The sequence below is a fragment of the Periophthalmus magnuspinnatus genome, chromosome 8 (genome assembly GCF_009829125.3).
Source record: "Periophthalmus magnuspinnatus isolate fPerMag1 chromosome 8, fPerMag1.2.pri, whole genome shotgun sequence".
Classification (NCBI taxonomy): domain Eukaryota; kingdom Metazoa; phylum Chordata; class Actinopteri; order Gobiiformes; family Gobiidae; genus Periophthalmus; species Periophthalmus magnuspinnatus.
This window is the reverse complement of record NC_047133.1, coordinates 18,866,555-18,879,253: the sequence shown is the minus strand read 5'-3', so window position 1 is coordinate 18,879,253 and position 12,699 is coordinate 18,866,555. Positions and strand designations below refer to the sequence as shown.

At 40.2% G+C, this 12,699-nt stretch overlaps 2 protein-coding genes across 3 annotated transcripts in view; one reads left to right on the top strand and one right to left on the bottom strand.

Moving 5' to 3' along the window:
• Positions 1 to 2,157, bottom strand: hexim1 (HEXIM P-TEFb complex subunit 1). Its single transcript, XM_033970569.2, has one exon. The coding sequence runs from the start codon at positions 1,860 to 1,862 to the stop codon at positions 846 to 848; it is 1,017 nt and encodes a 338-aa protein (XP_033826460.1). The 5' UTR covers positions 1,863 to 2,157; the 3' UTR covers positions 1 to 845.
• A 2,861-nt stretch (positions 2,158 to 5,018) lies between these two features.
• plcd3a (phospholipase C, delta 3a) overlaps positions 5,019 to 12,699 on the top strand; it is a 40,726-nt gene continuing 33,045 nt past the window's right edge. Inside the window, exons 1-2 of one of the 2 annotated variants that reach the window (XM_055223900.1) lie at positions 5,019 to 5,401; positions 5,496 to 5,591. In XM_055223900.1, the coding sequence (XP_055079875.1) occupies positions 5,498 to 5,591 (94 nt within the window). In that variant the 5' untranslated portion in view covers positions 5,019 to 5,401; positions 5,496 to 5,497. Of the gene's footprint in view, positions 5,592 to 12,699 lie in introns of both variants that reach the window. The other variant, XM_033970568.2, reaches the window with a different exon arrangement.

The following is a 12,699-nucleotide window of genomic DNA, read 5'->3' as shown; positions in this document are numbered from 1 at the left end:
AGAAATTATTTTATTTGAACTTTTGTTGAACACACAACTGTTAAAATGTCAAATGTGGAGTTCATTTTGTAAAACATTTTTGCAATGCATTTATTTTAGAGGAGGAAATGTCACATGTGGCTCCAATAGCTCAAGTCCTTGTCAAGAATGACCAGCTTTACAGAAACAAACAAAACAGCCTTGTTTTGTAAGATACATCGTCTTTATAAAAAAGAATTTGATTTTTCAAATATGTACAGAACTTCTGGGTTTGAACGGGACACTCTTTCTGTCCAAATAGAAAAGAAATGTGTGGTATTGCATTGCAATGCATGACCTCAGAGTCCTCGAAACAATCGGATTACAGAGAAAATGTGATTTTAAAAGAGCTTTATGTCATTTTTACTTTAAAATTCCTCTTGATAAATGTCTCAAACTCAGTCTGTGGCCCATTTGAACATAAGAGTTTTAAAATGGCTGTCAATGACTATAGACCAGTCAAAAACTGAATTTACCCCTGATTTATAAAATGTAGTACTTAGAAAACAGCCATAAAAACATAATTTAACTTAATTTAAATCCTGCAAGATATTATGACACTGTGACTCACTACTCCATCTAGTGGTAAAAATGTATAAGCATCTGCAGATTTAAAGAATCAGGTGATAACTCCTCAAGTCAACACATCAGACAATCGTCCAGTCTCAGATAATTTCAAAGTAAAAGCCTCACATACAGCCCCTTTAAAACAGAAGTAGTCCGATGCTCTGTGTGTGTGTGTGTCTCTGTGTGTCTCTGTCTCTGTGTGTCTCTGTCTCTGTGTGTCTCTGTCTCTGTGTGTCTCTGTCTCTGTGTGTCTCACGTGCTCAGTGGGCCGCGGGCTGGCTCTGCAGGAGCAGCTCGCTGTTCTGGGCCTTGAGTCTCTCCAGCTCCCGCTCCAGCTCCCGGAGGCGGGACAGGCTGCTGTCCGGGGGATCCAGGGCTCTCCTCAGCCGGTTGTTCTCCTCCTCCAGGCGGGACATGCACTTCTCCAGCTCGAGGTACTCCTTGACCAGCTCCTGCTTGGTCATGTTCTGGAGACTTTCAACATGATACATCTCGTATGTTTCTGAAAAGTCTCTTTGAAGAAACTCTCCCCCCGCGTTGCCAGGCCTCCCGATACCGTCGCTGCCGTCCTCTTCATCCTCCTCTTCGTTATTAGGATTTTCCAAAAAGTCCTCCTCGCTGCCGGTGTCTTCCAGCCCCACGCCGACCCCTGACTGTCTCCGGACCCCGCCGATCTCCGTGTTCAGGTCCGGCTCCTCTCGGTCGTGCTCGTCCATTAAGAACTGTGTGGTGTTATAGGGCGCCACGGGGAGTCCTTTAGCGAACATCTCCTCTCTGACCCGGGACGCCCTGGCTGTCTCGCGCTCATCCAGGGCTTTCTTCTCCTCCCAGGAAAGTTTAAAATAAGGCTTCCAGTGTCGCTTCTTTCTGGAGGTGCGGCGCCTGTGCCTCTTCTTTCCCCCGGGGCGAGAGTCCAGCCCCGGGTCCGAGTCCATGTGGTGGTCCCCCTCCCCATTGCCAGGGTCGGAGGTGTGCTGGTGGTGATTCCCGTCCGGTTTCTTATGAGGATGGCACTTTGAGAGCTCGTTTCCGGCCGCTGGGTCAGGGCACACCCCCCTCTGTTGTGCGCCTTTAGATTGCCATAACTTGTCTGTGTTGATATCCCTGTCCTGTCGCTGCTGCTGCTGTCGCTCTCTCTGTCGCCCCCTGTCGTCGTTCTCGGGGCTTGCGCTCTGCTTGCAGCTCGGGGGATGCTCCAAAACAGGGTCTCCTCCACTCCCACCTGAGGGGCTGACGGGAGTTTTCAGGTGATGACTCGGCTCCGATACCTCTGACATCCCGATGGTGTTCTGTGCAGCGCTCTAAATCATCTTTACGCTCTTAAAAGTGAGCGTTTTTAAGTTATCAAAAAACTTAATTAGAAACAAAAATAAACTTCATCCAAAATAGGATAAAATAATAGTATGAAAACAAACTTTCTCTAATTAAAAGTAAACTTCCGATTAAGTAAACACTTGTTACTCCACAAAGGGTTTGTCAAAGCAACTGTCGCTAACTATCATTAACTATTTCGGTGCTATAAAAGATTTCGTTCACTCAGAGCCTGCGTTTCACCGTCTCATCAGTGTCCAGAGTGCTACTGAAGACGAGGGAGCTGCTCTTTATATACCAGCTCCGCCTCTACTCTCGCGCATGTTACGGCCTGCTTTGACCGATGCATTGTGGGACATGGTGTTTCCTTCATCGACGAGAACTAAAGGTTACACCCCCTTTAAACTACAAATACCACAAGTCTAAGATTATTGACGGGCTTCTGAACCAATCACATTTTAGAAAATGGGCCACGCTTCGGACCAGCCTTCTCTTCGTTGATTGGTCAGGAACGCCACTTTTCTGTTGCTAAGCTTGTAGTATTTTTTCATTGGCTAATTGAGCTGTCCTTCAAATGTACGTAATCCACCCCAAGAAAGCAGTTCGGCGCATTTTGTGGACGATACTATTACAACCATGGGGGTGGGATTAAAATGTATACCCATAAATATTCTAAAATATAAGGCAACTTTAAATATTAGAGAGTTGTATTGCACTAGTATATGCGTAAATTACAAGCTGGTGTTGTATGTAGGCAGTCGTCATACATTTCAACAACATATTAGGAGTTATATGGCACCTCTCCCCCATGTTTTATGCAAAATGATTAGAACCGATCACAGAATCTAGTCCGTTTGTCGGCTTTATGCAATATAAAACGAACATTTTGCACATTTTGTGACTAAACACGATGCGCATTACGTTATATTTTAATATGCGTATACATTATAGAAGAAAGACTGCACAGAATTTATGTTTTCTCGAATCCAGTGCAGTGCGGAGTGATACGTTGAGATGCAGAGACGGGCGAAGTCCGGGAGCACCGTAAACAAACGGCATTTACAGTCCAGTCGCCGAAGAGAGTGCATTTTCAAGCTGCTCGCTGTCCAAGGGAGGGTCGGGCGATCTTACACTTTGTCAATAATCCTGTTTCTACTGGACGGACTGGTGTAGATCTGTTTGGGACCTTTCCGAGCGACCCATTTTTCTTACAGTGTTTTTTCCCCACTGTGTTTCGTGTATTCGCTGTTGCGGATAACCGACCTAGCTAACGTTAGCAAAACGTTAGTTAGCAAGCGAGCGCCTCGTCGTTACGCTCTTAACGTTAAATACAAATAAAAGTATGAAGTTTTATACAATGTTACAACCAATAAACACACATTTAAATTAATAAGCTCATACGTGGAAATGTCGCCATAAACAATAACTATTGATGTCATCCGTAGCCTACGTTATACTAGGTTAGCCATCGTGTAATGCTAACTAGCTAGCATTTCGGTGTTTTCCAAATCACAGAACTTAAGTTTTAACGCAAACGGCCTACTGCTGAAATGTTCTAGACTAGTCACGAATTCAAAGCTTTGTCAAAGTGGCGTTTCTTATAAACCCAAAATAAAACTACAATAGTTAGTTTGACTTTCTGCTAACTAGGCCAGTCTGTTTGCATTGGTGTCGGTCTATTTCCTGGAGCGCAGTGTTTCTGTTGGGCACTCCGCCTACTCCTTTTGTTACATTTACCGTACAACATGTGTATATATTTAGTCAAACGATAACATTTATGTCAATATTACGAAATTAAAAACAACGCCAGTTTGCTACCTAATCGTATAAATCCATTGTATTAGGATTTTTGTTCCAGGTAATAGACGGTTCCACGCCATGCAGGGAAGCAATGGAGCTTGCATTAGTTCACTTCGCTTGTCAGTAATTATCCTTTTATCATGGTTGCACAAATTAAATAAATCGGTTACATTTTTCTAATGGTTTTACTATAATGTATACATATTTGAACGCCTTTTTTCAACCTCAGTAGGCTAAGCATGATTAATGTAGGCTATATAACCTATTATTAGGCCTACACAATATTAAAATAAACTGTAAGGCCATCTACACAGTGGTTAGAATATGCCTGTGTGTTAATCTGGTCTATTATTTAATTACATTTAACATGCATAGGTCTAAGCCTACAGATAAGTTGTCAGGGCACTGTAAATCACCTTATTTCAGTTATCAATATTCTGGTGTTATCTAGTATGGGATTTCTTTTGGGGTGGACTGGACCTTCCTGCATCTCTGATTTAAAACGGTGGCTATCCAATAGCTCCAAACAACACTGGCTTACTGTTTCCACTAATAGAATCAGACAGAGTTTCAGCCCTTGCAAATAAGCAGGCTCAGCTGGGACTCCTTTGAGGAAGAAGTGATAGGCCTATGTATGTTACACTTAATGTGAAACCTAATGACCACAGAGATTGTGAAATCATGCTGAGGGTTCCATACTCTGAAATGAGGGAGAGGTGCAGCCCAGAACTCGCTCCTGCATAGATCACAGCTTGTGAGGATTAGCAGGCATGACTTAATCTCTCTCTGTCTAGCATGGTTGTTACTGCAGTTGAGTGTGCATGAAAGATATAAATTATGGATCCAAGCAGTCTCTTCATGGTACCCTATTAGGCCAAAGTTATTCCAAATAAACATCAAAATAAGCTGTTTTTTATACAGCCCATGCACAAAGTATAAATAAATATTAGCTATCCACATCTGGTCTGAATGCATTAGCCTGTCTGATCCTCCATCACCTGTAGAAAACATTTTTGGATTTACTGATATGGCTAGATCTATAGCCCAGATAAAACTCCATTAGCAGACTATACATTCAAAGCAGGCTTACAATAGTCTACAGATCCCCACACCTTGCTTGAAGACTATTTTTGCTATCTTGCTGATGATGTCAACCATTTCATAACACCATTCATGCAACAATATTTTACTGAGGACACTGCATGTTTAGTTGTTTTGGGGGTTTATTGTCAGTTCCCCGGTTTGAACACCAGAGGGCGCCACACCATAATTGATTAGCATTAGGAATTGGCATGGGATGTGTTTGTGCAAGTCTATTTCCTGATTGTGGGACACTGATGGAATAGCAAATGTGTTTAGGATGCATTCAAGCCTGTAGTTTCCTTTGCACATTATGTAGGCGAGATTAGTTTGACTTTCACAACATTTTAAATAGAACTTATCAAATAGGCTGAACTATACATGTGCGTACTTCAGTTTAAATTATTACTTTTTCCTAATTGCTTCTTAAATCTTAAATCTGTGCAGTATTTTGGCCATGGGCGGAGAGCAGGACCAGGTGGTGGTGGTCGGACTCATGTTACGCACAGTTATGAGGAGTGGGTCTACACGCTCTGCCCGGGCCGGAGGAGGGACTTGTGGGACATGTGGACCGGAGAGAGTCGTTCACTGAACTTTTTGCTTTGAGTCCATGCGCGTCCGTCTGGTGCGTCCGCGCGGGGTGACTGGAGCACAGCGCGCGCACCTGCAGTATCGGGCGTTTTGGCTGAATTTTACAAGTTTATTTTGATTTTTTGCAGTGATGTTGGGCAGCAGTGGTAAATCACAGGCGACCAGTGCCAAAGAGCATAAGAAAAAAGCTGTGGATAAGCCGGTGGACCCCGTGAAGAAACTGGGTAAGCTTTGCACTACTTTCACAACAAACTTTCACTATCATTATTTTGTCTTAGTTGTTGCTATGACACGAATAGCACAACGTATACAAACAATATAAACATTTAGATCAGTTCTAGTCTCTTGAGCTTTTGTGCTGTCTGTCTCTTGAAGAGCTTTTTCAACATATATGGTCATTTCTTTAATAATTAACCTCAATGGCAATGAATTAACGTGTTAACTACAATGTAAAAAACACAACCTGGCCAGTTATAATGCAGGTTAGGCTATATATGGTGTAGTGTGTTCATAAACTAATGTGATGCTCCAGTTTTCAAAAATAAAAACTGGGTTAGTGTGGTTGGTAATAATATAACTGAAGAAAGAGCATAACTGAGAACTTTCTTAAGCGCTCAGTTCATTCTAAACTCACATTTGAATCTGTGAATAATCTGAGCGACTTTTGTTATTGCGACTGAGTGCGTTTTTGGCTTTCTGGGGATTTTCAAGGAGTTTTTTGTGTTTAAACAAAAATATTTGATGATATATGCTTAGTTTTACTGTTGGAGGGTGTCAAGTTAGGCAAAAGAAGATGGGGCAAAGCAGTGCTTTTGGAGGAATCTTCTGGGACACGGGAGACAAGTCTCAGACTGGGACTGTCCCGGATAAATAGGGACGTGTGGTCACCTTATTCCAGTTAGTCTGTACAGTTTTCTGGATCACAGTGACATGTCTAAGTGAGTGACTAAGATTTGGATGATCAGATGTAACCTAATTTTTTTTTTATAACTACTTGAGTAATAGAGTCATGACTATTACATAATATGACCTGTGTCATTCATGTGGTTTTACCTTCCCTGGGGTCAGTGGCGACAAACAAACAACGTAACAAAGTAAAAGCAGTAAAGTATTATACTGAACTACAAATTTTAGGTATCTGTACTTCAGGGTCATTAAGGCTGAAACTGGAGACAATAGCTGTTTACAGTTTCAGTGTAGTTAGCTCCTCCCTTTAGACAGATATAAGGCAGTGTCCAGCAGCAGTCTGACCAGAACTGAAGAAGCGGCTTGGATGAGCAGTAAAGCCTCTTCACTCCTACAATGATTTGTCCAGTTGACCGATTAAATTTGGTCTCTTGCTATCTGTACTTTACTTATGTAGATTTTAAAGTGGATAGTAAAAGTATGTTTATTATAGTTTGAGACCTGCTGAACAGGCTGAGGGTTTATTTTTAGCACATTCATAGATTGAAAACAAAAATATACAAATAAAAACAGCCAGAAAAAAAAAAAAATTAGTCAGTTGCATCTGTTGAACAAAATTCAGCTCAAATCTGTATCAAAATCACTACATCTGAAGCTTTATTAAACCGAAACTCTGCATGAAATACTTCTACTTTTTACTCTTTAAGTACATATTTAAACTTATACTTGAATACTTTTACTTAAATTGTTTCATGTGACACTTTTAATTTACTTGAGTATTTTTTTGCTCCTGTATCTGTAACAAACTTGAGTACTTCTTCCATCATTTAAATGAGCACATTGATGATCTCATTAGTTATTCATGCATATATTTACCTTGTAGATCCGATGCCTTTTCGGACATAACCTTTCAGCAATTTACTTTACTGTTTACTTTTTCAAAACATTGATTATTTAATTACACCTCTAAACAAACACGATGCTTGAGTCTCTATATATTCTAATTGTGTTGTATTCTAACCCGATGCTTCTATAGTCGTGAGGCAGATAAGATTAGAGTGTCTGAAAGTTCATCATTGTTCAATCAGTCTCTGATTTATGTTTTATTCATTTCATTTAAAACAGTCGGGCTTCAGCTGCAAAACTGCACAACCACATCCTTGTGTCAGCTGCAATGTGGAGAAAGCGAATTTTTAGGGCATCCAGAATAAGATCTATACCAAGAACACATTATTATTGTTGTTGTTGTTGTTGTTGTTGTTGTTGTTGTTTGTTTATTTATTTAATATCATTTTTATTTATTTATTTTGTAGAAAGTTTTACTGTACAGGATCTGTGTAGATGTAGTGTGAAATGAGGAGAAAGGGTAGAGACATTCTGGGTGAGAAGGTAGATAGGCTGATATGTAGGTAGGCTGATATATCTGGCCGATATTTGCACTTTTTAATGAATCGCTTTAAATCTTCAGCACAGGCTGATATGTAATATTGGCCAACCTGTTGTCTAAATAATACCCATAATGCTTAATTTGAATACTATGACTGAAAGGTTTTTATTCTGCACTCTTCTCTTCTCTCTCTCTTATGTACGTTTTGTGATTATTTATTTATGTTTTGATTTGTTTGTTTGGTGGCTTTAAGATCTTTCTTATTCTGTAAAGCAGTTTAAATTACTTTGTGTACAAGTGGTGCTATTAAAAATAAACTTGACTTGCCTTTAGTGTAGCGATAACTCCACTATTCTCATAGGTTTATGATTAAAAAGAGGACGGTGAGTGAGTTTCTAGTAGGCCTGTCACACTAATCACTATATCCACTTATCATTCAATAAGTGAAAGCTGATAAAAAATATTTTTTGGAGGTCAAGACCAACAAACTCACTATATATAAACAAAAATCTGCATTTCAGCAATATTCGTTTAAGCTGCCCCCATCTTTATTAAATGTTATTGACATAGAATGTTGTGATGTCATCCAAAACCCACTAATTAACACATAGCACACTTGCATAGCACTTTTCAGGACATCCATTCGACAAAACAGCAAGACTTTTCAAAAGGCGATGTCAAATCATTTACAGGTTGAGGAAGATTCATTTCCAAACATAAATTGTGCTATTAAAAGCTGACAATGTCTCATTGCTGATCAGAAGTCACTGACACATTCAGCGTATGGGAGAGTGATTGTGGGTGTAGCTTGAGTGCTCATGTTTTTATGAAGAGCTAGCTTTAACATGCTGGGATTCAAACTCTTAAACTATCTCAACCTACTCCTCCCAAAATAGACCCCTTGGTAGGAGCCTTAGCAGTGCTCATGCCACCTGTTAGAATCTCTGGATGTTTAGGGTGATAATATTAAGCGTGTGTGCTGCTGGTGGGGCGTTGTCAATGAGTTTGCAGTAAATCTGGTGTAGAGAGTTAGCTGCTTTACAGGGACCAAAGGAGGCTGGGTAAATTATGTGTTGTGAGGATTGAGACAGACAGGCATGGAGCGGTCAGGGTCTGCCCACGGGGAATGTAGGTCAATGCAAAGCCCCGGATATTGTTTACCTTGAAATATTATCTTATTGCTGAATCGTACTGTATGGGTGCCCACATTTTTTCCTCAGTGGCACAGACTGTATAAAGACGTGGACTAAATGAGTGTGACGTCACCCACCGTGTTCGGCTCCAGTCAAATGAAGCTCATTGAGGCTGGATCAGTTATAGCAGCAAATTTGCAGCCGAGTTTCATATTTGGAATTATGACCGAAAGTATCATAGCAACCAAAGAGCCAATCTAGAGCGAGGTTGTTGAAGGTAACACCCCTTCCCGCCTTGATTTAGCGGAGAGTGGGCACTTAGCAATGCTGTCAATTAAACCTGTTGCCGACGCTAGCGGGGGGGACCTCAGGGAAAAGATAGACTGGTGTAGGCTTCAGTGTATTTCCTAACACTCTTTTCACTGCAAAATTGAGTCAAAATAAATATTTATTACAAATCTCAGCAATCCTTGGAGGGCAAAATTAGAACCTCTGAAGGGCCATGGTCAGCCCGCAGGCCCCACTTTGGGCACCTCTGGTTTACAGCATAAAATGTCCTTGTAAATACCTGTCCTGTCCTGTTCTGTTTAGGTTATATCATCTTACCAGTAAAAGGCAATTGTGTAATTCCACTTCCCAGCGCTTCTGTAGTTTTTTATTTTTTATTGTTAGCTTATGAAGTACAATTAAACAGCAACAGACACATTTTATTACCTGAAAAGTTATATATTTGCAGTATGATGCAATCGACTGTGTAAAGTGTCCAAATGGAGTTGTCACTTTAAGAATTCCCATTTCGTCAGATGTTGGAAGCTAAGCAGGGTTGGATCTGGTTAGCACCATAGACTGTATATATAAATGGACATAGCTAACTTGCTAGACGCTGCGGTTCAAATAGGAAGTGAGCATGGGCGCGGGTCCAGCTCCATCAGCTCTGGCTCCAGTTCACGTTACATCTTACATTCTTAAATACTAAAAATAGTTGTTACTTTTAATGAAAGTGCCCATATTACATTATGTTTTGATCTGTATTATAATGTTGTTTCTTCATCACAAACATACCCGGAGTTGTGTTTTGTTTCAAGTTTAACGCACAAACTTTGCATATTTAGGCTTAGGAGTAATTCTCTCAAACTGAAAACACTCTGTTCCACCTTGTGATGTCATGTGGTAATACAGGAAGTGTCCCACTGTGTTTTTAAACTTCACACACCTTCACTAGAATCATTTAGATCATTTCAGCTCTGGAATTGCCAATCTGTACTGAGCTAAAGGTAAAAGGAGCTGTTAACTTGAAAACTACCACTTCATGACATCACAAGATGGAACAGCACATTTTGAGCTTTGGAGATGCAGACAGACTAATAATAAAGTTACTCAAACATGTGTGAATGAAACAAAACACAGCTCCAGGTCTGTTTTTGATGAGGTAACAACATTATAACACGACTAAAAGCTCACACGAATCATTCTGTGTAATATAGGCCCTTTAGATAGTTGACTTTTATCACAGGTATTTTCAAACCCTAAGAACACTGCACCAAAGCATTGAACTTGGGATCAGGTGCATGTTGCTCCTGAGGACATCGACCTTGGCTCATGTTAAACCAGTGGGACACTATGGAGTTGTGGCATAACTTTGTGAAGAATGGATTTCAAATGTCAACACCAAAAAAACAGCTCCGAGCCCCTGTCCCCATAACACTGTCCATGTGTCATCATAAATCCATCATTGTTAATACTTACACAGAAAAACCTCAGAGCAGTTACACAAAACGCTAATATGTTCCTGTCATATGATACTGGCCAACTGGTGCTAATTGGTTTCTCTTCATTCGCTGTGAAGCCTCCACTGTAAAGTGGCGTGCCTCTGACGCTGCTTTCTGTTGGTTTTAGATAAGTCTATTTGAATCAGAGCTGCACTGGTTTGAACACACACACAAAAGGAGCATATGGGCCAGAGCTGATTTTCTTTCAACATTAAGCTCTATATACACTGTTATGTTGCCAGGTTTTTGTTTACCTTTACACTGCAATAGACAGACAGTATTTGGTAAGCTTTGATATCGGTTCATGCTCTTCATAATGAGTTAATTAAAGTGAATGTGTGGGGTTTTATTAACAGGGAAGATGGAGGCTTTATCATGACAGGAGATGTTAGATAAGCTATGTTCATCAGCCATGGAAAAAGTTTGGTGGAAGAAGTATGCAATTTTGTTACTGAACTAAAAGTACAGATAACAGAGCAAAAAAAAAATACTCAGGTAAAAGTATCACATGAAAAAATCTGCTTAAGTAAAAGTATTTAAGTATCTGTTTAAAAATGTACTTAAAGAGTAAAAAGTAGTATTTTTTGCGCAGATTTTGAGATCTAATGAAGCTTCAGATGTGGTGATTTTAGGAGGTTTTTTGCTCAAAAAATAAACCTTTTCACCAGGTCTCAAACAATAATAAAGAATACTTTTACTTTTCAGACCAGTTAAAAAATGTAGTGCAGTAGAAAGTACAGATACTACTGTCAATGTAGTGAAGTAAAAGTATAAAGTATCCATGTAAAATGTACTTAAGTAAAGTACACATACAGCACTCAGAGTTTTCAAATTGACACAAGTTGGTTCATTTTGTTCTTGTTGACTCTTAAACTCTACTCTAAAAATGCATTGACAAACAAAGCCTTGTATTCCCTCTTTGTGTTTGAAATTGTTTGTTCTAAATCTGTTTGGCCAATCTGCCTCTCAGTCTGCCAGTTTACAAACCTGGGTGTACTAAATGTACGCCTTTACTAGTCCATTGAGATTTCATTTTGTCTGAGATTTTCCAAAGTTTATAAACTTATATATGTCCATGAAAAGTAGATTGAGCCACCAGGCCAAGTGCCAGGTTTGATCTGTGGAGAGACGACTCTGCCTATAGTAAGAATTCAAAGTATTTTTGTTCAGCATTCAAAACACCTGTAATTAAAAAATGCAAGAGAGATGAATTCATAGACTGTATTTATAAATGGACATAGCTAACCTGCTAGCCATTGTGTTCCTAATAGGAAGTGATCATGGACCAGCTTCCAGTGCAATGTTTTTATTAACCCGCTCTACATGATCCTGGTGTGTTTATTTTGCTATTGTGTCCATAAATCAAGATATGGACATTAATAACAGATGAATCTGGTGCTGTCTCTACCTGAGGTTGCTCCCGCTCACGTAAGCAACAGGTTTGACTGAAGATCCCACTCCCTGCGAAACCAGAAGGTGCAGGTGGAAGGGGCGTTACCTTCAAAAGCCTCGTTCCAGATTAGCTCTTTGGTTGCTATGATACTCGTGGTCGGATTTTCAAATATGGATGGATGAATGGAACTCAGCTCTAAATTGGTCGCTGTAACTGCTCTAGCCTCAATGAGCTTCATTTGACTGGAGTCGAACGCTGTTGGCGACATCACACACACTTAGTTAACTTCTTTTTACAGTCTATGGATAAATTCAATGCCATTTTGTGTAACTTTCTAGACAAACCAATATCATCTCCATGGAGACAAGCAGGCAGCACACTTTCAAAACATTTTAAGCTCAGTAAATAAACCTGTAACCAATGGAAAAATCGTTTGCCCCATTTCTCTTGAGAGAGGGTTCAGGGCTGTAGATGTGACAAAGACGGTTTCGTTCTGGCTCATTACAAACTGCCCCATGACCAGATTCAAGGGGGTTGGACTGTTCCCATGGCTGCTGCTCTGAGTATCTAAAGCACCTCATCATGTGCTGTACTCAGAGAGGCCTCCTACATGATCTGCCAACCTTCACTTACCACAACAGCGCTGTCTCTCTTTATGTAACTAACCCTCTATGAGACACACAACCTGGTTCAGTGCTGTGGCTTAATGAAATATACATTATCGCCTTTTAGCTCTTAGTACTA